General features: G+C 37.8%; 1 protein-coding gene across 5 annotated transcripts in view; it reads right to left on the bottom strand.

The window, feature by feature from the left end:
• adka (adenosine kinase a) overlaps window positions 1-26,036 on the bottom strand; it is a 172,450-nt gene that overhangs the window by 47,537 nt on the left and 98,877 nt on the right. For all 5 annotated transcript variants that reach the window (XM_079843425.1, XM_079843423.1, XM_079843427.1 and 2 more), the window contains one exon: window positions 23,551-23,659. In XM_079843425.1, coding sequence (XP_079699551.1) covers window positions 23,551-23,659 — 109 coding nt within the window. The remainder of the gene's footprint in view (window positions 1-23,550; window positions 23,660-26,036) is intronic.

Genomic DNA, 26,036 nt, shown 5'->3' with positions numbered 1-26,036 from the left:
ACAGCATTGGGAATAATGTCTCGTGAGTTATACTTGATGCATTACTCTCATGCTCCAAACCTATTAAGCAAGAACTGTTATCCGTTATTAATTAAATAATTGTAATGAACACCAATAATTCACAAGCAATTCGCTTTTTTTTAAACTGACTACAAAAGCATTACACACTTAAATTCAACAGTAGCACTTTAAGTATAAAAACAGCCATAATGCAAATAAGACATAACATATATACTGTCATATAATATGCATATATATATATAGATATATATATATATATATATATATATATATATATATAATATGCATATATATATATATATATATATATATATAATATGCATATATATATATATATATATATATATATATATAATATGCATATATATATATATATATATATATATATATATATATATATATATATATATATATATATATATATATATATATATATATATATATATATATATATATATATATATATATATATATATATATATATATATATATATATATATATATATATATATATATATATATATATATATATATACACACACACACTCACCTAAAGGATTATTAGGAACACCATACTAATACAGTGTTTGACCCCCTTTCGCCTTCAGAACTGCCTTAATTCTACATGGCATTGATTCAACAAGGTGCAGAAAGAATTCTTTAGAAATGTTGATAGGATAGCATCTTGCAGTTGATGGAGATTTGTGGGATGCAGATCCAGGGCACGAAGCTCCCGTTCCACCACATCCCAAAGATGCTCTATTGGGTTGAGATCTGGTGACTGTGGGGGCCATTTTAGTACAGTGAACTCATTGTCATGTTCAAGAAACCAATTTGAAATGATTCGAGCTTTGTGACATGGTACATTATCCTGCTGTAAGTAGCCATCAGACGATGGGTACATGGTGGTCATAAAGGGATGGACATGGTCAGAAACAATGCTCAGGTAGGCCGTGGCGTTTAAACGATGCCCAACTGGCACTAAGGGGCCTAAAGTGTGCCAAGAAAACATCCCCCACACCATTACACCACCACCACCACCAGCCTGCACAGCGGTAACAAGGCATGATGGATCCATGTTCTCATTCTGTTTACGCCAAATTCTGACTCTACCATCTGAATGTCTCAACAGAAATCGAGACTCATCAGACCAGGCAACATTTTTCCAGTCTTCAACTGTCCAATTTTGGTGAGCTCATGCAAATTGTAGCCTCTTTTTCCTATTTGTAGTGGAGATGAGTGGTACCCGGTGGGGTCTTCTGCTGTCTTAGCCCATCCGCCTCAAGGTTGTGCGTGTTGTGGTTTCACAAATGCTTTGCTGCATACCTCGGTTGTAACGAGTGGTTATTTCAGTCAAAGTTGCTCTTTTATCAGCTTGAATCAGTCGGCCCATTCTCCTCTGACCTCTAGCATCAACAAGGCATTTTCGCCCACAGGACTGCCGCATACTGGATGTTTTTCCCTTTTCACACCATTCTTTGTAAACCCTATAAATGGTTCTGCTTGAAAATCCCAGTAACTGAGCAAATTGTGAAATACTCAGACCGGCCCGTCTGGCACCAACAACCACGCCACACTCAAAATTGTTTAAATAACCTTTCTTTCCCATTCTGACATTCAGTTTGGAGTTCAAGAGATTGTCTTGACCAGGACCACACCCCTAAATGCATTGAAGCAACTGCCATGTGATTGGTTGATTAGATAATTGCATTAATGAGAAATTGAACAGGTGTTCCTAATAATCCTTTAGGTGAGTGAGTGTGTGTGTGTGTGTATATTAATATTATTATTAATATTAAATAGCTATTAGCCATTTCTGAACACATAATTTGATGGATTATAAAGACAAACTTGGAATAACTGATAAATCATGTACAAAACGACCAAGGAAGTGCATAAATAAAGTATTCAGGGTCAATTTGGCTTCATGTCGACTTTAACATGCTGCAATCAGGATGTGATCTAACGGCTGCTTTTAACTCATTTCTGACCACTTTAATGTATTATTACGGAAAAAATAACAGAGGGGCTGCCAACAGCCACACAGAGACATTGTCTTCATAATCATAATCAATAAAAGCGAGGCAAAGAGAGCACCCCTAAGGACTGGTTACCGGACACAGGATTGATTATCGCTGAGGAAGTCAGGTGTACGCTGACAGGAAGCATGTCTTAATGAAGGAAAAACTCTCTGCCACTGTGTGCATTATTTAGTCCTGTAATAAAGCACTCAATGAAACTTCAAAGCAACCAATTCATTTTTAGCCTCGCTGGGAGACCGAAGAGGAGAGAGAGTGATCATAGGGCTCACTGAGAGAGACAGATGGATGGAAGGAGGGAGGGAGGTTAGGACAGAGAGAAATAAGGACGAACAGCAGAGGAAAGTGAGATGGAAGCTAAGGAAAAATGGGGGTAAAAGAGGACAGGCGTCAAAATAGTGTATGTGCTGAGATGTAAACGAAAGATGAATGAATGGAAAGAGCAAGAAAATGTGGAAAAATAAAGAGGGAGGGACACAAACCCAATAACACTAACTTAAAGGTTAGCCAAAAATTGTAATTCTGTATCATCATTTACTCACACTTATGTCATTCTCATGCATGCAGTTACATTGAATAGGGGCTAGACCTTTCAAGATCTTCAAGACACTTTTCATGAATGTATTTAATATATCATAATATAATCATGTACATCATATATTATATGCATGCATGTATGTACTTTTTAAGATACTTTTTAATTTATTTAATATATAGTATTTAATATAACATAATATTTTATGTACATGTGCATGATCATATGATACATTAAATACTTTTATGAAAAGTATCTTGAAAGGTCTAGCCCCATTCAATGTAACTGCAAAGATGGAAAGAGTGATTCTTTAAAACTACGTTTCTTAAAAATGTATTATTGTGTTCCATTGAAAGAAAGAATTGGTTGAGGGTGACAAAACAACTTGAAACAACTTGTGGATGATATTTCTCATTCTTGGGCACAAAATCCCTTTAAAGATCAAGATAATGTCCAAGAGTCTATGTTTGGTAACCATGACGGCCTGCGATCCGGATAACAACCTCATCCTGAGGATATTATAAATGCCTTTGTAATAAAGAGGACACTTAGTGCCACAGCTCTGACAGAGACACCTGACTTGTGTGTTAAAAAGCAGTCCTCAGCCAGCTGTCTGAAGGAATGAGAATATAAAAAAAAAAAATACTGTCTGGAAAAAGGAGGGGGAAAAAAAAAAGTCTCGTCCTCTTCTGGCCCAGTAATGACTTTCAATGGGAATAAGAACACTTAAAAGAGGAATACTTCCTCTTGATTTTAACGTGCAGTCATACTGAAGCAGGCGGTGAGTTTTCTGGAGTGATAAGGGCTTAGCCAATGTAATCCTCACAGGCACTTGGCCTTATCTCTCCTGCAAGGAAAAAGGGAAACTTTCTGCCTTTTTCAAAAGGCAACAGTGGTCCAACGAGAGGCTTCAACTGTATGGTTTTCTTCCTGCAGCTTGACAGAAGGACTTGCAATAAAATCCACCCTCACAACTTACAAGCACGCTTGGAAAAAAAATGAAGACATCCTACAGTAAACAAAACAAAAACGGCAAACATTCTGTGTTGAACCTTTTAATATGAAATGGCACAAAGTTAAAATCTCCATTACAGCTTCACAGGAACAATGAGGGCAGTGTTACACCAGTGCAAAAGAAACCTGACGGTGTGTTGATAAGGGCTGATCAATCACCACCGATTCATCAAGGCTGTTTGAGAAACTGTGAGGAACAGAGCGGCTGACAACTCTGAGTTGACAGACAACTCCTCGACAATCTTTTATGTGGGGCAGCGGCTTCACTTGGCTGACCTTTGGCATTAAATATTGAAACAAGTGCAGTGAACAAGGGAGGATATGGCTTACAGCTACACCCTTCAAAGTGACGACACTGCATGTGAAACAGAGCCGAGAGGAGAGCGAATCGTCTGTCAACAGTCACATCAGAAGGGCCTGTTACATGTCGAGCGTCACTTCTCTACAAGCGCGTGTCACTCTGCCCTCACGGGCACAAACATCTCTGTGTTCTCAATTCAATTGTGCCACTAACAGGAAAATGTTGCATAATACCATCGTGCTACCCAAATAATGTGCAAATCATATTTGTTCAAGGCTCCCTCTCTATGGCTAAAAGATCACATGGATCTGCTCTCCAACGGATACAAAGAAAAAGAGAAGAGGAAAAGACAGATATGACAGGGAGAAGAAATTAATTAGTTAAAAAAAATGTATGATACATTTTCAGTGTATCTGAAACTTAATGATATTAATATTTCACCACAAAAAATAAGGATGCTTTAGAGAAGCATGTCCAGAAGCACTACATTTTCTGAAAATGTAAGCGTAAAAAAGATATTCAGGCTGAAAAAAAAGACTTTAGGAACTTACAACTGGGCTTAATTGCATGAAAATAAGTGTCAGTAAAATTTTCTTTAAACAAAAATAAAACAATACAAATTAATTCCACAAGGATGCATTGAATTGATCAATACTTTTATAGTACAGAAAATTTAATTTTAAATAAATGCTTTTCTTTTGAACTTTCTATTCATCAAAAATCCTGAAAAAATTTATCATGTTTCGACAAAAATATTTAAGCAGCACAACTGTTTTCAGCATTGATAATAATGAGAAATGTTTCTCGAGCACAAAATCAGCATCTTAGAATAATTTCTAAAAGGGTAATGATGCTAAAAATTCACCTTTGCCATCACAAGAATAAATTACATTTTAATATATAGTCAAACAGTTATTTTATATTGTAATAATATTTCACAATATTACTGTTTTTAATGTATTTTTGATTAATATCACAAAACTTTGGAATGATAGTTTTTCAATTTGCTCCGAAATGGATTTAAACGTGATTTGTTCATCATTTTGACCAAACAGCCAGTGTAGCCGATATAGGACAAAAAAAAGGTTAAAATGAATAACAGCATGACTGATTTTCATTTATGAAAACGCATAAAAAGGCCACAACCAGTTTTAAATCAATTCATTATAACAGACAGTTTAAAAAGGATTCACAGAAACTGAACAACAAACTGAACAATCTCTAACAAAGATTTCGCCACTGAAGTTTAAATCAGAGAAGTTATTTAAATGTCTCTTAACACTATCTTAATACAGAACTAATCTAATGACACGCTATCACCTAGTTGATATAGCATAAAAAATAATACTAAATATCAGCTAAACAGGTCATGTCATTAACATTAAAGGCATCAATGTGCAGAAAACTAATTTCATTAATGAAATGAGAAAATCTGCATGCACAATCTACTTTAATATTACATTCTGTACACTGTATTACACATTTCGCAAGACACCGGGTCATCACACCTTATAGCGGTAGCATTATTTTACACCGAACAAAGGTGATTTGTGAAACACACACCACATAGATTCCCTCATGAACAGACTCCATCCGTAAAGTCCCTCAACAGCTTGAATTGTAGTTTGTTTGTATACAGTGATCCTCATGGTAATGTCCCTGCAGATTAAAGATCTGAAAACATTTCTCCCTTGGGTCTAGCTCATATTACTCTCCTGTAGCTACATTTTCTTGTCAAAATTGTGTCAGTGCTTCTGGTGTACACACACAAACAAACGATACCACCTGTGCTGCTATAGGAAACCGATCTCAGAGCAAAATCCTTTTAAAAAGGTCCCTGGCAGACAGGGAGAGCTAGTGAAAACAGGGCTTCTCGTTCTGTCACATTATCTCCCTCTCTCAACACTGAAGGGTTCATCAAAGACGTGTCATACTGATTTCAGAGCCACTGATCAGCGTGCGATTCCTTCCTCTAATCTAATTGTGCCACAAAATGGAAATCATCAGAGCCAATTTAACAGCTCCGACTCGAAGTACCAGCACATACATCCGCTTCCCTCTTCATTCATCTGCACAAGTACATCTGCCTGGTTTAGACTCCTCCACTCAAAGGGTTACTAATTGGAGCCTGAATCCCATGATGGCTATGCTTTTTACCAGGAAAGAGAGGGGGAGGGCAGGAGAGGGCAGAATTGGTGGGGATGAGACGCACAAGAAAACACTTCCTGCTTTTCTTAAATGAAAGCCCCAGCTTGCCCTTGTAGGAATGGTACGCATATGTCCAGCGTGGGGACCCCTATCATCAGTGGATCCCAACTCATCTCACAGACATCTGCCATTAACACTTATACATAGCACAGCAACAGGTGGGCCATTTCCACAGTATGGTGACAAACATGCCGCATGACTTTTCAGTTACACATTTTTTTTTAAATGGCCAAGAAACTGTATAAAAAGGCATTATTTAATAGCCAAATAAATTATTAAATTATATGAAATGGTTTATATATCACATACTGTATATATCGTTTTGCTTTTTTTATTTTTATTTAAAGCGCCTGGCAAATCCATTGTTGCCTGTTTACATGACAATTTATGTGATAATTCATATATAAAAGTTAAATAACTTAAATATGTGTAAGTGTGTGTACACTTAAATATTTGCCATCAAATTGAATTTTAAAAACACATTTTGTAAGATGGAGATCCAGGTGTTTACAAAACTTGATCTAGGCTAAAGTCTGGCCTATGAATGATCTAAAATGTACATAACCTACGGTGGCTTGAGACTTCTTGTAACTTGAACAAGCGACATTTTCGGAAGGCAAACACGGTAAGCTGTTAGTTGACCACATCCTGGCTGACAGTGTGCAAAGTTGAGTAGGTTTAGCTGTGAGCAGGACAGCACAGGGCTGGGCGGTGTTTATTACTGTGCTAACATGGTTTGTGGTTTCGAAACATGCGAAATAATGTGTTAGAAAGAAGCCTGCAGTTGCCACGGTATTATTAGGCCTCGGCGAAGCAGAGCGTGGTGTGCATGTTACATTAAGGTTAACGCGAGATCAAGAGGGGTTTAATAAGCTGTAGCATCTGTGATTTGCCATGAAATTGAATACATTTATAAAAGGTAATGCTGAAGTAGAAATTGCTGCTGATTAATTGGAACGCTGTGTAATGTGAATACAAAATGGAATCAAAAGTAATTTCCTGCGTTATTTATCAGTCAATAATGTCAGGCGCGCAGTCAGCTCATTAAGCGAGTATGACATGATGGGGAGGAAAGAAAACTCCCTCGTTCCACTCCGCCATGAATCCAAACAAACAGGCCATTTATTACGGGGGCAGAAATTGATTGTTTTTCGAGAGAAGCTCACTGCATCAATCCAGTAGTGATATTTTCCGAGGGAGAGAAAGGAGCTGTCTCCCGCCGCTATTCCCCAGTGCTCTGTCGCGGCTAAGCTGCTTAATCATGATAACCCATAGTAAATGTTTTTGCTTTTCCAGACACATTATCTACTTTACAGATGAGAAATCTGGTTTCATGGATTAAGAGCGATGCCATAACAGGAAATACTTGTGGGGTTAACCTTGCCTGATGGCTTCAAAGCCAGCCTGTTAATTCAAACTACTTCCTGAGCCCAAAAGATAAGACCCACACAGAAGAGAAGACAGAGCTGGTTTGTGTGTGTTTTAAGTGCAGAAAAAAGGGGGGTAAAACGACTATGGGTGAAAAACGATTACTTTCTTGACTTATTTGGATGGTTTTCAAATACACAAAGGGAAATAATATAATATATATATATAGAGAAAATAAGTAAACGTATCTCTAAACTAACCGCCTAGCGTTGAATGTAGTAAATAATTAACAGATCCTTCAAATAGGCCACTGGTTTGTAAGAGAGTATTTCTACACTTCATTACCTATACTGTGCGGCAGAAGACATATTATACACTACTGTTCAAGTTTTTTTGTAATTAAGACTTTTATTCAGAAAGAAATTGATCAAACATGTTTAATGTTAAAAAAGATTTCCATTTCAAAATAAATGTTGTTCTTTTGAACTTTCCATTCATCTAAGAATACTAAAAATCATGTTGTGTGTCATGTAACTTGGTGAGGAATAAGAGACTTATTTCAAATATACCCACCCCAAACTTTTGAACGGTAGTGTATATTATGTCAGTATATTTCACCATTTAATATCTTGGGAAATTTCAGAAATCTGTTGCATCATAATTAATTTAAAACAACTTGTTAAAGCGCTGCTAATTAACTAAAGCTTATCTGAGAATCCTACGCCATTTCAAACTCTTTTATTGACAACACGTGTTTTTCGTCCTGAATTAGATCCATTTCAAAACGTACAGTGTTATTAAAAATCAAAAAAAGGAAAGGAAAAAGAAGAAAAGACTTCTTTCTGAGAAAGATCCTAGGGCAGAAATGCCCCCGCATCACATCCTGATGTGCATATACCCACCAGCTGTGCTCCTTCAAACTCATATTGAAGCGTATCGTGGAGCCCGCAGCCTTGATCCAGCTCTGTTCTCATTAATGGAGCTGTTTGAATATTCATGCAGCGGAGCGCTGGAAACTCCAGAGCCATCCACAGCACCCAAAACTGTGGGGAATTCAGCACTTACCATTAACAGGCCTAATAAAAGCACCACGCCTCCGCGATTGTTATGGGTAATTCTAAGCGCTCATTAGTATTTCTGTGTGAAAAGTATAAGAAAGTGCTAATGTATTAATATCATTCAATTTCTATACAATAAATGCGTATTGTCATGGAATTAAACATAACTACTGGCGGAAAATATGCTTAACTAAGAGAAAAGGCTAAGACGTAACACTTTTAATGTCATGTAACGTCAATACCAAGATGTGATTTAATTCAATAGCAGTCCCTGCTCTGATGAATGATGATCTGTTGAATCCTTTAATGGATCCGACTGACATCTGAGATACTGATAGAGTCAAGCACACAGATCGGAGCGGGAATCTTGTCCTTTCAGATTAACTTATTCACCCACTTCCTCATCTCATCCTCTTTTGCTCTTCCTGTTCGATGACTCACATCTTCCAGCAAACCACAGATGCTGAGCCCATCATGAAGCGCTTCACGACGTCACCTTGTTATGTCACAGGCTAATAGCTCTTTTAATAGTTTCTTGTCAGTGGCTCCATAAATAGGAACAAGACAGTCTGTGATGCCAAGAGGTCCTGTTATAGGGTAAATACTTTACAGTTTGCCATTAGGATACATGGGTGTTTCTCCAACTATGGGCATTATGAACTTTGGAAAATAAATGCTCTCTGTCATTTGCATTACATCTCAATACCATTTTGTGGTGGAAATTAAATTTTAAACATTTTTGAAATATAATGGCTGCCTCCTTTGTCTTGAGGAAAATCTCATACTGTAGCTCCCACTGAGTACCCTAAACAGACACAATTGAATAATAATAATTGAATATGAACTTTTTGCATAATTTGACCAAATTAGTTTGATTAGAAATGATGCACAAAAAGAATTTACCTTGATTTTTCTGTATTTTCTACTACATCACATATCATACTTGGTACACTCATTTTTGAAAAAGAAACATTTTTGTTCAGTGTTGTGTACATGATGGAAAATTATTATCTTGACAAAAAGTGTAAAAATGTGATCCACCTCTTAGACCGTAAGGTGAAGACGTTTTTCGTTTAATCCCGTTCCCATGTATGGGGCACTAAATTATTTTCATTCCAATAAAAAGATCTATTGGTTTTGAGCGAGAAAATAAAAGTTCTCCATATGTAATCCTGCAGTTTATTTTTTATCAGTGTTTAAAGTCGGCAATAGTTCCTCCCTCGCGTAATCATATTTTGATCATGATTGATGCGGCTTCGCGGAACATTCGTCACGTGCTTCCCGCTAGACCAATAAGGTGGCTGCTTTTAGGAACGACGTTTAAATGTCAGTCGAAGATGTCGTCAATATCGAGCAGCGAAGATGATGAAATTACGGCCAGACCTCCTTTTAAACTCCGTAAAAAGCGTTATAAACAATGCTATATGCATCTCACGTCCATAAAGAATGAACAAACAAAGGATTTTACACACACACACGTTGGGATACGTTCAGAAACAGCGTCAAACGGTGGCTTGGCTTGCAGGGTGAGAATCAGAGAATTGCAGAAACATACAAACATTGTCTTGAAATCGAGTTTGACAATGTTCCCGAAGACGCTGGGTTTCACTCCACTTGCTACAGGCGTTTCATTGACAAAAAGCGTTTGGATGCGGCCGAGAAACGGGTCACGCAGCGTCCTGACGCTCAAGTTCAAGGCCAGTACGCTCAAGTTCAAGGCCAGTCTGTGTCATCGGCTAGTAGTACCTCAACAATTGAATGTCCGACCAAGAAACTAAGGTCCAGGACGGGCCTGCCAGCAGCTTGTGCAGGTCCTGTGCTTCCTGCCTTGTGCATAATTTGTAAGAAAACGGACAAGTACATTACTGTTGCAAGCAAACGCCAGAAGGACCATCTTTCACAAGCAGAAACATTGTCAGCAGGTAAGAAACAACAACAACAACACACACGTTTGAACTTTAAAGTTTAATATAATATGCAGGTTACCATGGCTAACTGTCAAATTCAATTACATTATTTATTTAATATTTATTGTACAGTCAGATTATCAGTGTTTTGCATACAGTGTCAGAACACTTAATATTGTTGGTGTTAACAGTTTTTATTTGATGGTTTTTATTTACAATTTTTTTATTATTATTATTAATTACAGGCCAATTGCTGAAAGCTGCTGAGATTAAAGAAGACACTAGCATTCTTGTGCATATTCGAGACAAAGACTGTGTGTCTCTGGAAGTGCGATACCACAAGTCCTGTTACAGACAGTACACCAGATTCTTGACAAAGTCTACTGCAACAGTTACTGGGACCTCAGAAGAACAGTGAGTTGTTATATTGCATTATCAAATAACAATTCATAATTCCCTCACATTATTGCACATTTTCAAAAGTAAAGCCCCATCATTGCAGTGTTAATTTTGAAAGCAAATTTTTGATTTAATTTTAATCATTAGTCTTTTGACTAAAATGCCATTTAGTTTTAGTCATTATTTTAGTCACCTGAATTTTTGTTTTGTTTTAGTTGACTAATTCTACAGTAGATTTAGCCTCCTAAAATGTGAGTTTATTTAAATTGTAATGCATTAATTGTGCATTTAAACAATACATAACCGACTGTTACTTGAATACATGTCAGAATTTTGACTGTTTTTGACAGTTGAAGCACAAGTTCAAAATTAAGGGGGCAGGGAAGCATTTTGAGTAATTTCAGCCAACTTGGGCCAAAGTGTGCTGCTTTTTTTAACTTTCTGTGATTACATAGTACCTACTGAAATTTTTGATGTATAAAACATCACAGTTTTGCTACATTTAAAATGTGTATGTTTAATTTTGCTTGGTGCCAATCTATTAAGTTGAAGAGTATTTTCTACAAATTTGCCATATTTCATGGTCTACATTCAAACTTGAGTATAGTAATGCACCAATGTCAGTCTCAAATGTTAAGGTACATGTATAAATGTCAGTTTGAGATATATTTTGTGTTGCTAAAATGAATAAAAATACAGATACAAGCAAAACCAGCAGTATAAGATTTTCGTTTTTTTTCAATTCACAATTATATACATTTATGGATTGTGACAAAAAAACTGCAGGATATTTTGTGGAGAACTTTTAACATAAAGTTTAAAAGGGTGTTGTCTATGCAAAAATTCATTTAAAAAGTAGTGCCCAGGTGTGGGAACAAAAATCACTTTTTAGATCCTTTTTCCTAGTTCACCTTATGGCCTATCTTAAACTCTGCGGACCCTGTACAGGGAATGTCCGGAATGACATCATTAAGTATATACTTTAAATTTTATCTGACCTCATATGTGGTACAATTTGAAAGCTTAGAGTCTCTACTTTCTGGAGACATGCATCACTTTGGCATTTGTTTTACACAAAGTAACATATTTACATTAAATTACTCTGGGACCATTTCCGCCTGGATTTGGCCTACCCAAATTGAACCCTCCCTTCAGATCCATTTGAATAAATCTTGCATACAACATGTTACAGACCAAAGTCTTTTTTCCAGTATTTTCTGGAATCTAGTGGAAACAGCCCAAACTGTCTGCAGGGTGATAGAGCACACAGGGCCTGAGTTACACACTTTCAAAACTGAATTTATAACAACAACAAAAAATGGTTCCAGAGCTTAAAGGGATAGTTCACCCAAAAATGAAAATTCTGTCATCATTTACTCACCATCAAGTTGTTCCAAACCTGTATGAGTTTTTGTTCAGCTGAACACAATAGAAGATATTTAGAAGAATGTTTGTAACCAAGCAGATAGAGCAACTATTGACTACCATAGTAGGGAAACAAATACTATGGTAGTCAATGGTTGCTCTCTCTGCTTTGTTACATAACATTCTTTGAAATATCTTCTTTTGTGCTCAGCAGAACAAAGAAACTCATACAGGTTTGGAACAACTTGAGGGTGAGTATATGATGACATAATTTTCATTTTTGGGTGAACTATCCCTTTAAGTCGGAGCAAGACAAACAAGTCTGACATTTTATTCCAAAATGTTCAATATGTAATTTCATTTCCAACTGTGTGTCAGTCATATATATATATACATATATATATATATATAAAGAATATATTTAATAAATCGTAATTTTATAATGGATTTCCATAGTTTTTGATTAAAAGTTTGAACCATGAAATCTCAACATACTAGACATTTACTAAAAATATATATATATAAAAAAATGAAGGTAAAACATTTTCAAAAGCATTTTAATGTGACCTTCATACAACATGAAAAAAAAACAAAAAAAAAAAAAAAACTCTGGGACATTTTAGTGTCCAAAGTTGAAGAAACACCCAAATAAAATCTTGATTTAAACCTCTTAAAACAAGCTTTTTGTTTTAAATGTTTAGCCAAAAGGAAAGATCAGATAAATGAAGGTCAGGTGACGCCTACATGTATTTGCTACTCACTGCTCTGCACCGGCATTTCCTAAACATGTTCTAAACATGACCACAGCATCCAGCCAGGAGGCTTAAGGCCACGGTTATGGATGAAGCATGTCTTGTTTATATGAGGGAGGGTGTGTGTGTGTGTGTGTGTGTGTGTGTGTGTGTGTGGGAGTACAGCTGCATTGCTGTGCCTTTTTCAGCAGGTGCCCTGGAGGCTGGATGATGGGCCTCAGCCAGGTGTGCCAGGTTTCAGCCAAAAAACAACTCGATTTGAAAACAATATACAAATAAATCAGAGGCCGCTTGTTAACATCATAGTCCAGAGGAAAGCAAATGGAAAAAAATTATAACTCAGGGCTAAGACATTTCATGTTTCACCGAGCATGCTTCCAAACATGTCTCACAAAAAGATTTTACATGACTAAAAAGAAAAAGAGAAAAAAAAAAAATGTATAAAGCTAAACACAAGAAATGGTAAAAGGATATTCGGGTGTTCAGTATACATTACTAGCAAAAGCTGAAATATGCTCACCCAGACCAGCGCCGACTCTGAGTGTGAAAAACAAAGAGCAAAAAAAACGAGCTTGGGTGTGCAGGAGAAAAATAACCTACAACCTATTTTTCTTTCTGGAAAAACCTAAGTGCTTTCTGAAAAACGACATGCAAGCGGGTCCACATTCAAGCTCTAGACAGACACGGAAGAAGGGATTTGCGCAAACGCGCACATCATTACCCATCTACAATTGCAGGTGATGTAAAACGAGCAATCGCTCTGAGAGAAGTGCGAATCCCTCCTTCCCCAATCCCCCGCTCTTGACATCTGCTCTATGCCCAAACATCTGCATAGTGTTACTCCAACTCTTCTCACACACATCACTGGGATCTGCCAACCCAACCGCCGCCGCTAATAAATGACGAGGTGAATTGTGGCTTTGAAGGAAACTTTATCTCTTCTTTTTGGGGCCCCAAAAGTACTCATAAATCTTAGGAAAAGACAATATTAAGCATACCACAGACTGTGCTTTTAGCCGTACAAACATGGGTGAAAAGAAGTTCAGGGTAATATCATCTCACTTAGCTAACCCCTGTATTGGGCGCCAAGGCACCGATTGACTCAAGGGAAGGACTTTAAGTAAATTGGAGAATGAGATCAATAGCACGAGATATATTCAATGTCATTTAGCATTTAAAACATTCACCATGCTTCGAAACCACTGCCTCATTCAGATAGATCTCAGCATGTACTTGATACAGTATTTAACACTCTGTGATATTTTATTGATCCTGTCATATCGGCAGAATCATCCCGCTCTCGTACTCGGATCTGTGTAGTAATGTGTGAGTCTCAATGCTCAACACATTAAAAAACAATCAGCTGCAACTCGGGTGTCTCTGCACTTCATCTACTCGTGGAAATTTCACGGCCGTGGCACATGAATGTTTCAGCTGGAGTGTCTGGTAGATCAGCGATCCCGTGTCTGAGGTGGCGTGAAGGAGGGGTTTCTCGGAGCTGGGTAACTAACCCTTAACAAGAGGCCTGGAGACCTCCAGCGGTATCCACTTATCATCTCTAAATATTAGCCTGACCTCTCAGCCGGTCGCTTCCTCCCCGGGGGCAGGCAGGAAGAGGGGTTTCCATTGGCTGTGGAGAGCACTCCGTCGGATCAAACGTTGATCTAACACGCGACTCCGCGAGGCTTTGATCGTTTCGAGTCCTATTCAGTGACAGGAAAGGATTGTGTTTGAAGGAGGTTTACGGCAATGAGCGCGAGAGTGTGTGTACACTTTAGAGGCATCGACTGTGCTTGAGTGCTGTTCCTCTGAGTGCGTGCATTTACTGGAACTTTTGGAGAGCACTTGCTTTTCTGAAAATGTCCTTGCAAATGTAGTAAAACCTGCTGGTCTCATCTGTACAAAATATTCATTTAAATGGTCAATAATTGTTTAATAAAATGCAAAATTAAAAATCGTACAGACCTCAAACTTTTGAATGATTGTACAGTAACACAAAATAGTAATTGATGTATGCAGTGACTAAATGAGACTAAGATCTAAATCACATGTCACAGGAGATGCCATAACGTCACATTATAACACCCGACCCACATGCACTCAGCTAATGATGCTTCAATTATACTGCAAACATGCCTCCACCGGGTATATAGCCTCCTATTCCCAACCAGCACAAATGCCTTCCTGATTCGCAGCAAATTAGACACATGGCAAATAATACCTTACTGGCTGCTGTTGTGTTTGCACTATGCATACATAAATGAATTGGTAAAAGGGGGGAGTGAGGCTAATGGTTAAGATGCAACGTGCGTATAATTGTACAATTAGGCTCTTATCATCATGTAGGACCTCGCCATTACTGACTGCTATTAGAGAAAAATAATAAAACGGTAAACAGATTATAAGTGAAATTTTATTGCTAGGTGAAATTGATAGATTCATTTAGCAAGGGTTTATGATTAATTTCGGCTCTCCCTCAGTATAGCAGTCTGGGCCACAAAATGAGTCCGCTGTAAATATTAGAAACACGTGGACAATCTTCGGTTGGCCATTCTCTCTCACTAAGTGGAGCTGGATATACTGTAACCCTAGCCAAAAAAAACAACAAAAAACAGATGCTGTGTTAATTGTGTTAAATGTTTTTAATGCACTAATATATATTATATAGTTTATATTATATAGTATATATTATATATTTAATATATAGTTATATAGAAATTAACATGTTATTTTTGACAGTCCTAAATAATATAAAATAATATAAAATAAACTAAATAAATAAAAAATACATATAATATAATTAATATAAATACAAATTAAATATATAAAATATACAAAAATGTATATAAATAAAATAAAAAATATATAATATAATATAATAGTATTTCTAGTCCTAGTATTGACTACCAAAATATTAGTATTGTGACACTCTAGTAAGCAGCATTATTTAATTTTCATCTCACAATCCACCATAGTGACCAGCCTGCAGTGACGGGGCTGCCAGTCATTTTCTTTCCCTCACTAGCTGGATTTGCATTGTGTGATCTTTCTGGGCGAAATTGAGTGGGGTGGGGTGGGGGGATACAGTTTGGCGGGCAGCTGACGCCAGATTCAGCTCAAGGTCAGCAGGAGGGCTGCCTGAGTGCGAGCGTGTGTGTGTGTCTGAGCAAAAGCAGCAATACCTACGTGGGAGGGATGGCATTGCGAGTCACCTCGCTGAAATCATCGGCAGAGCCCTTGTGAACGAGGTGTCATTATGAGTATGAAATACAACCAACCCCCAACCCGGTGCCCAATTTTGTTGCCAGGGAACTCTGATGTCTGATTGGTGAAAAAAAGGAAGAGGAAAAAACAGAGGGAGAGGGTGATAGAGAAAAAGAGAGCGAGAGAGAGAGAGAGAGAGAATAATGCCACTTCAGGGTGTAGGCTGCCATACTGCTTGCTGTATCAGTTAATGGTTTCTCTCTCCTGCTCTGCTGACAGTATTTTAGACGTAGCTCAACCTGCTTTGTGTGCACCATAGCACTTACAGGTCTGAAAGCTCATGCTAGGCAAATGCACAATGTGAAAAGTGAGCTATAGATAGTGTTAGAAGGAAAAACAGACAGAGAGAGAGAATGAGTGTTTCTTTTTCACAGGTGACACTTCCTTTCACGGCTTCCTCCACGGCACAGCCACATCCTCTCTGGACGAAGCATCCACTCAGTGGAACTGGCACACGCCTGCAAGTGTCAAGAGCTCCTCTTTTATGTCCCTGGGCTATTCTAGAACCATCTGCAGCTGGGGCCTCTGAGGCCCGTTGGACCCCGCTTTTAATTATCTTCATCTCTCTCACACTTCACCACACCCCCGTTTCTATTTCCTTCCTCCCTCTTAATGTGAATACGTACACACCTTATACAGGGGAAAAATTGCTCCTGTTTCTTTAAGAGAATGGTTGTATGTGGGTGCCTTCAGAGACTGCGTGTTCACTCACAGCAGAGACAAATGACATGCTGAGGTTAATGCTCAGGTGTAATACACAACAAATTTGAGCTTTCTTGTGTTTATGATGAGAAGGATGGTTTTTAAAGGGCTAGTACACTTAAAAATGAACATTGTGATCATTTACTTGCTTATTTTTTCATGTAATATTTATATTTTACTTTATTTCAAATAATGAAAATGCTTTTTGAATAACATTTTTTTTTGTAAATGACTCGATCAAAATAAATAAAAAACATTATTACTGATTGTTTATTTGAATAATTACTTATATAATTAATATAATATAATATAATATAATATAATATAATATATGGCTCCATATAATTGCTTAAATTTGATTGTTTATGATGAAAAGGATGATTTAAAGGGACAGTAAACATAAAAATGCTGTGAACATTTACTCACCCTCATGTTGTCCCAAACATGTATGAGTTTATTTTTTGCGTTGAAAAGAAAAGGAGATAGTTAGTGGAATGTGCACTCTTTTTCCATACAGTGAGCAGGTATGGGGACTAGAGATAGTTGTGAAAAAGAGCAATTCAGACACTGTGCTAAATACCTTCCTTCAACATAAAGGGGAGTAATTGATAACAGAATTACATTTTTAAGACTATCCCTTTAAATTTTCACATTCCAATAAAAATCAGAAGAGAATAATGCAATCCACGGCACAACTGGCCCTGTGAATGTGCTCAGTCTCTGAAATCCATCTCCATTTTTGGTGTGTGTGTTTTTTGCAGCTCTGTTCCTGTCTCTCATTACTGCTCACTGAAGAACACTCTGCCTCAGGATTCTGATTTCCTAGCAACAGCCTGCCACCAAACATTTGGCACAAGTTCAACACCCCTCCCTCCCTCATCTTCCCTCCCCTCTTTCTCTTCTCCAGTGAAAAATGGCTGTTCCTGCCTGCATGCTGTCCTCTGCCATGCCACGGTGGCAGAGCGGCACGCTGCCCGGCCCGGCCCAAGCCTCTATTAACTCTCCTCTCATCCAATTGCACCATTCTGTAGTGGGCACACTGGGAGACGGAGGAAGGCATCATTAATCAGTGCTTTACCGCACAAACTCCCTCACGCTAATCTGATTTACAGATGAATGAAACTGAGGAAAGAGGGAGGGGAGCAGAAGAAATGAGGGGAACAACAATCGAGAGCGTTGCCGTTAATATTTACAGAGCTTGCAAGGCGGCACAGTATTGATATTTCCTGAACACTCTGGTTGGGATTTGTTCTAACCTCTAACACTAAGTATTACTGTATTAAGTATAACTTCTCCAATTAATTTAGCCCGAACTACATGAAGAGTGAATCCAAACACCATTATATTGATAGTTTCAGCTTTACTGCTGTAAATGAGGTGAGGTGGTGTCTGTTTTTTTATTTTATTTTTTACTTTATGTCTAAATTACTGTAAATGTTTTAATTTGCTTATTAAAATTAAATTAAGCAAAATAGAGATAAATACAATGTATACTATAAAATAGATACAATATAAAAAATACAAATATATTTACATATGTTGTTTCATTATTTGCATAAAGAAATAATAGTAATATATTTTTATATTATTTAAATATATAAATACTATATAAAATATCTATACTAATAAAACACTATAAACATGTATATATTTGCTTAAAGAATCATTATATTGGTTGTTTCATCCTTGGATATATTTATTTTAAATTATTATAAAATCGCCCTTACACTTTACAGTACCTGTGCATTGATTCTGGCGCAGCAGCTGACTAAGTCATGTGCTAAATGTCAATTACGAAAAAACATTCATGCAGAAGCAAAGCCTAAGACTTATTTTTACCCATCTGTACCACTATTGTTCTTATGCCTTGCAAGCATTGGTATTTCCTTGAGGAAATGCATATCTAGACTCTCAATAGAACACCATCAGGGTAAATTAAAATCAATCCCTGAGGTTAAAGTGAGCGAGTTGCATGGTTTCATGTTCACACAGGGATGTCTTCCACTCTGAACACAAGGTCAATGGAGATTACCGCTCAAGGAGGCCTCCCTTATCACTGCACAGAAGCATGCCACAGTGCATTAAGTGGAAATGGTGCTGGATGGTCTCCACTCAGCCCTCTTTAAAAAACAATCTCAGCAAAATGCACCGCGGAGGACTATCGAGCAGACCTCTGCACTCATGATTCACAATATGTCCTTGTTTACCATTAAATGAGTAAATCTAGCTGGTTACGGAGAGGTGCTTAGGTGGAAAATGGAGCAGCTCTGATTGATACCATGATACGGTACAATTTTAGGGCCATGACTTCATAAATAGCAGATAAGAATTCTGGCAGTGGACTGGGGTGCCGTAACAATGTGCTCTCCCATAATGTCAAGGGAGCTATGAGAAAATCTGACCAGATCTGAAGTAGTCTAGTGTAAGAGCTCCCTTAGGGGGTGGACTGAGGATTGACCACCACTGTATTGTGATCTCACAGATGGGCTCAAACGGTTGCCAATTACATGGCAATTACATATTTGCACAGCCACAAATGATAAATCCAGCCTAACTCACTACAAACCCAGCCAACATATTTTGCATTTTAAATGAACTGGGATTTAAATCAATTCATCACTTTTTTACGCAGAAGACCCAAAATGTGGATTAATTACAGTTTCGGGTATTAATATACATTTCACGTTTCGATCCTGATTCACCAATTCTTTGTTTGACTCAATTAGTGTTAAATTAAAATCAAGTTAGTAAAATAGCATCAAGTTATCATTACTTCCAGTAATTGCATGTTCTAATATTTGCTGACAGACAGATAGACAGACAGACAGATAGATATCAACAGATAGACAGACAGATATGGAAATATAATAATAATATTTGTTTGTTAAAATATTAACTTCAAGCTAATGTATTAACCACTCAGATGGATCTATTGTAGTATGTTTTTGACTCACTAAAATAACTGGTCATCAGTTTGTTAATCATTGGTCATGCTGTACATACTTTACAATAAGGTCTCATTTGCTAACATTAGTTAATGTCTATTAACATGAACTAACAATAAGCAATACATTTGTAAAAATATTTATCAATATTAAAATGATATTTCACAGTCCATTACCTAATGTTAACAAATACAACTTAATTTTAATAATGTATTAGTAAATGTTGAAATTAACATTAACTAAGACTAATAAATGCAGTAGAAGTACTCTTTGTGCAAACAGAGAAGAGATACTCGAGAGCGAGAGAGCGAGAGCGAGAGAGCGAGAGAGAGAGAGAGAGAGAGAGAGAGAGAGAGAGAGAGAGAGAGAGAGAAACTCCATGAAACTGATAAATTGAAAATCTTACTTGGTGAAGGACCTACTTCCTCTTTAGTAGCACATCATATTTATAAAATGCCACAAACTAAGAAGTGCTGAGTGAACACATCCGCATTAGTAGTATAGTTATGTATGTTCTTGTTTGTTTGTTTTGCTTTGTGCAATGCTTTGACAATATGTACCCAAGTATGTCATGCCAATAAAGCAATATGAACTGAATTGAGAGAGAGAGAGAGAGAGAGAGACAGAAAGAGACAGATGTGGCTTGATGCATAACAAGGACAGACTGGCTGGTGCCACAGCCTGTGATGGTTATATGGAAGAGGAAATCGCTTACATAATCCTGCGTCAGTCGAATACAGAGACTCCCAGATAACAAGCAGGACTACGAACAAGAGCACTCAGTTTATTTGATCAACCGGCCTGTTTTCAGTTTCTCAGTTCAAACAATCAAGATCTGACGCCCAGCCAAAATAAGCACTGGAGGTCCCTTCTCAGAAACAAGTGCGTGTAGAACAAAGAGGAAGTCCTTAGAGACTTTGACCGCCGAGAACTCGGCCGGTGCTCCTGCTGCGGTCAAGTCGGCTCCCTTAGGGACCTGGTCCATCTCTACTTGCCCACCAAACTGAGACCAGGGGCAGAATTCAGGAATGGTCGCTCCACCATTAAGGTGGGAGAAGATCTACTCCAGTAATGAACTTTCTCTGGCTGGATAATCAATTCTCACACTTCTCGACCATCACCGGGCTGCCTCTGGCCAGAAAGAGAGTGAGCGAGAACAAGAAAAATGGGGGGCTGGAGTGGCTGTGCAGTTTGGCCAAATGCATTAAACATGTCTGTAGAGCAGACACCTGGAGAAACTGCTATCACAACTCAGTTTGGACCTGTGGAGGAAAAACAAGCCTGCTCGCTGGGACGCTCAACACTCCAATCTCAGCTGAAATTTGAGCCTCGGACAAACTGAGCAGGGCATCACAACAGAAACTATCACCTCTCCCTCAGGATCGCTGTCAAACAAGCACTACCGAAAAGCCTAGGCTGACAAAATGGGGACAAGACTTTCAATAAACACTGAAATGTGCTTGCTCGTTAGCTTTCTTTCTCTGCCAGTGAGGACAGCCATTCATCCAAGGGCATGACTTGATGCAAGAAGCAACAGCAACAGCAAAGAAGCAACAGTGACAACAAGCCGATGAAGCGACAGAGCCATCAGGGCACTTTCCCATCAACGTTGGCATATTCAGTCAAGTTCGAAAACACAAAGGCCGTCAACACACAACGGCTCCTCAATATTCATGTATAGCCTCGAGCTTCCCATTCACCAAACGACTGTGATGAAAAACGTTTAATCAGGGACGAAAATGATTTGATTAGAGTGTCACATTACAATGGCTGCCAAATTGAGCTTCAAAGACTGACTCCTGCTTCGAGGTTAATCACAGACCTACAATACAGGTATTCAACAAATGATGTCAGAGTCCGTGTGGATGCCAGACTTTCCCCTCGATGAATGGAGCTTACAGCAGGTACAGACCCACATGGAGAGCCATCCCAATCACATTTGCAATGGCTCATTAACAATAAGGTCAGAGTGTAATGGGGTCGCTCGTTTCACACCAACCTTGATTACCGGTAATTACGAGCAGCGGCTTTTTGCATCTATCTCTTCTCACAGTGTGTACTCAGAATTAACCAGCACAGTTGACTGACGGAGCGGACAAGCACTTAGACAAACTTGTTTTTTCAAGGGCTTAAGGTGCATGCAGTAAATGTAAGCATCGGTGTAACCGATGACCTTCAGAATGAGTCATTCCGCCCCCTTGTGACCTGTCGATCTCTAGACTCTCACAGGTCAAAGAGCACGCTGCAGCATGCCGACCGACTTCATTCCCAGCCTTGCAGTACCAGTTACGTCCCTTCAGGACTTCATGCATTGATGCATTGCAGGGGTTGGGACAGAAATTACATACTCTAGATGACAATACTCTCACTCGAAAAAAACACAAAGGCCCGGTTTCACAAACAGGGATTAGACTAAACCAGGATTAGGCCTTAGTTCAATTAGGGCATTTCAGTAGCTTTTTTTTTTTAACGTGCCCTAGACTGGTGTAGCCTGGTCTTACCAGACTCCCGTACATTTAATTTGTACACAGAGTCTGGCCACTCTCCATTGACAAGCGTTAACTTCCTTGAAGGCGGGTACTCTGTTGAAGTTTAAAACTATTGGATCTGCCAAGAGTCGCTCTGGATCTGCCCAACCAATCGCTAACGTTTGGTCGTGACGCATGTCACGCGACGTTCCCCTTTGATTCTCACATTAACTGTGCACACCACCTCAGTGTCAGTGATAAAACCTTGTGCATTCGGATTGTTATTTATTCACGGTGGAGAGGAGAGTTTTGTGATCGGAATGCACTGCTCCCGTGGTGGTTATCTCGTGCAATCATAACATGTTTGTATATCCTGTAAATAAAATGTCATATGCTTAGTATGATAAGAATAAATGCTGCCGTAAATAACAGCCCAATTCAAATGTTTACGTACTTATCTTCTTTTATTTTTTGAGCGGTGATGAAATATTTAGCTCTTGTAAACACTTGCCAGCATTTAAAGAAATACAAGTCTAGAAATGCATCCAAAATATATCGCACTGACTCAACCGCACGGTGCTCTGCTCATGAGAGGACTCGAGACTGGTGTGTCTCATTCTCAATCATGCACACTGATCTCGCTCGCTCGTCCACCGCCACACTCCGGCTTTAACTTCTGGACATTCGTCAGTGGTGCAACACACTCGTATCTTTAACCGCCGCCATTACTGAACTACAACTCAAACTAGCGCACGACATCAACGTCATCGCTCTCAGCCACTCCCTCTGTTCGCTGATTGGACCGGTAAAAAATTGTTCGGGAGAAAACCTAAGCATATACAGCAGTCCAAGACGTAGTACTAAAGGAAAATGAAAATTGAGCGGAAGTACGTAGGAGGGGGGAGCCAGGCTAAGACTGGTGTGCATCTTGAGTCAGAATACAAATGACACTTTCAATTAAAACAGCTGTAACATGCATTTTAGTCTAGGACTAGCTTAAGCCTTGTCTGTGAAACCGGGGGTAACTCTCTTATGCTTCATCAAGGAAAAAAAAATGTGCACCCTTGGCTGCAATCTGATAGCTTGGTTCAAAAAAGAATAAACAAACTGCCAAAAACTTGAAAAACTGAATTGTAACACTTTACATCACATGGTGACAAACTGCAAAAAAGGCAAAAGTGTCAAGAGAGGCATTTCTACTTACAGCGATGTAGTAGACTTGGGCTTTCTCAACAAGCTTCCAGTTCTCCTCCAGATCGAGGTGCTTCTCTTTTTTGTAGCAATTAGCAGCAGCGAGATTTGCAACAAGAGATCTAACAGAACAAAAACAAAAAACTACAGTAAATTAAACTGTCAGAGTATAAAGATTATAAACAAATTAAGTCAAGATTATAAACAAATAATTTGCAGAGTAAGCCATTATTTTTCAGCAAAAAGTGTTTGAATATTACCTAAAAGCATTTATTTAATGGAAATATAATTTCCAGCTACCAGGATTACATTTTTATAATCTTTTAAATTGTGTTTTTGTAACAATTCTTTGTTACATTTTAACAATATATATCTACAGTACATAAATAATATAATTAGTGCTGGGGAAACATTTATCGTGATGAATCGCATCCAAAATAAAAGTTTGTGTATACATAATATGTGTGTTTACATAATATACGTGTGTGTACTGTATGTATGTATGTATGTATGTATGTATGTATGTATGTATGTATGCATGTATGTATGTATGTATATAAATAAATACACACATGCTAGAAAAATTCTATATAAAAGATAAATGTTATATACACAGTATATACATGCAAATATTTCTTAAATATATACATGAATGTGTGTGTGTGTGTGTGTGTGTGTGTGTGTGTGTGTGTGTGTGTGTGTGTGTGAGTGTGTATTTATATATATATACATAATTATTATACACAGTACACACACATATATTATGTAAACACAAACTTTTATTTTGGATGCGATTAATCACAATACATTTTTCCCCAGCACTAAATATAATAAGTACATATTCCTATACATTTCTGACACGCACAAAAATGTGTAACTTATATGTGCAATATATTTTTATAAAAATATATTTTATGTTTTGTGGTGGGGTCATATGGGCATCTAAAACGGGCCGGCAGCAAAAAAAATAAACAAAAAAAAAGCAGCAAGATAAATTGCCCAGGAAGACAAGAAATGACGATTTAAATACCTAAATAAAATGTTTCAGAATTTTTTTCTCCAGAAGGTTTTGGATCAAAATTGTATCTTGAAATTATCATCATTATATGACCCAAAGGCACTGTCTATTTCTCATAAAACCAATGCCCATTTCCTTCTCTTAAATGGATTTATATGAAAGAAACCACATAATGCAGTAGAGAAACCAACTCTATCTTCAGGGTGATTGTGTAAATTATGTAGCTCCTTGAAAACGTGCTGCTGCTGTAACTTTGTAAATTGCTGTAGGCGGAATAAGGCTAACATATGGACTATAGTTTTCTAAACAGCTGCTTTGTGTCAGCTCTGCCAGAATTAAATATCAACACACTTTTTTCTTTATTTTTCTTCTTTTTATTTAAGTGCAAATGCCTTACAAGACCTTTCCCATAAATAAATGAACAAACAAATCAATAATGCAGGAGAACTGCAAACGTCCACCGGGACTGCTGTTTCTCCATTAACCTCCCGGTGGTCCTCGTATCAACAAAAACAACTAATTCCACTTTGAAAAACAACCAGTCTCATTATTCACTTGTTACTGAGAGGATGCGGTCCCAACAGGCCAGCCGCTACAATGAAGCAGCATTAGCCTTACAGAAGCAGCACTGCTATGCACAGTCAGGCCACAAATGAGAATCAATAGACCTGCGGTTATGGCTTTTGGAGGAAAAGTAAAGAGGTTTGATAGAAATGGCAGACAGAGTATTTAGGTGCATGCTTGTTAAAAAGGGTTCAAGAGAATATAAGTGTAAATCAAGTAACCAGAAATATGTACAAACACAGATATTATACATATATATATATATATATATATATATATATATATATATATATATATATACACATACACACAAATATATTCACTATGTATTTGGGATGCGCCAATATTAAAGGGCACCTATTATGCAAAATCCACTTTTACATGATGTTTGAACATAAATGTGTGTTGACAATGTGTGTAAACAACCACCCTATAACGATAAAAATCCACCCAGTATTTTTTTTTTATCCCCAAAAATCATAAGCAGTGTTTCAGAACAAGCTGTTCTCAGATTCTCTGCAGTGTGACATCACACTGCAAAGGCCTGCCCGCAAGGTTTGACTGACACTGCCATTTTAACACAGGAGATATGTATATGCTACGCCCTCTTCTAAAGATGGGGTGGGGATATGCAGCTAATTTACATATAAAGCGGTACACACCAAAACAGTGCTTTTTATAGACAGGCCTCAAAATGACATTTTCAACACGTTATAATGAATTATCTGTGGGGTATTTTGTGCTGAAACTTCAGACACATTTTGGGGACACCCAAGACCAATATGACATCTTGTAAAAAGGGGTATAATAGGTGCCCTTTAAAATTCAGACCAGTACAGTAAGCAAATAATTATTTTCATGCTCCATATTTTCATGTGGCCGAAAAATGGCAACATAAAAAAATCCTACAATTATTT

Source organism: Gobio gobio (assembly GCF_949357685.1).
Source record: "Gobio gobio genome assembly, chromosome: 18".
NCBI lineage: Eukaryota > Metazoa > Chordata > Actinopteri > Cypriniformes > Gobionidae > Gobio > Gobio gobio.
Note: the sequence above shows the minus strand (reverse complement) of the source record. Positions and strands in the feature narration are given on the sequence as shown.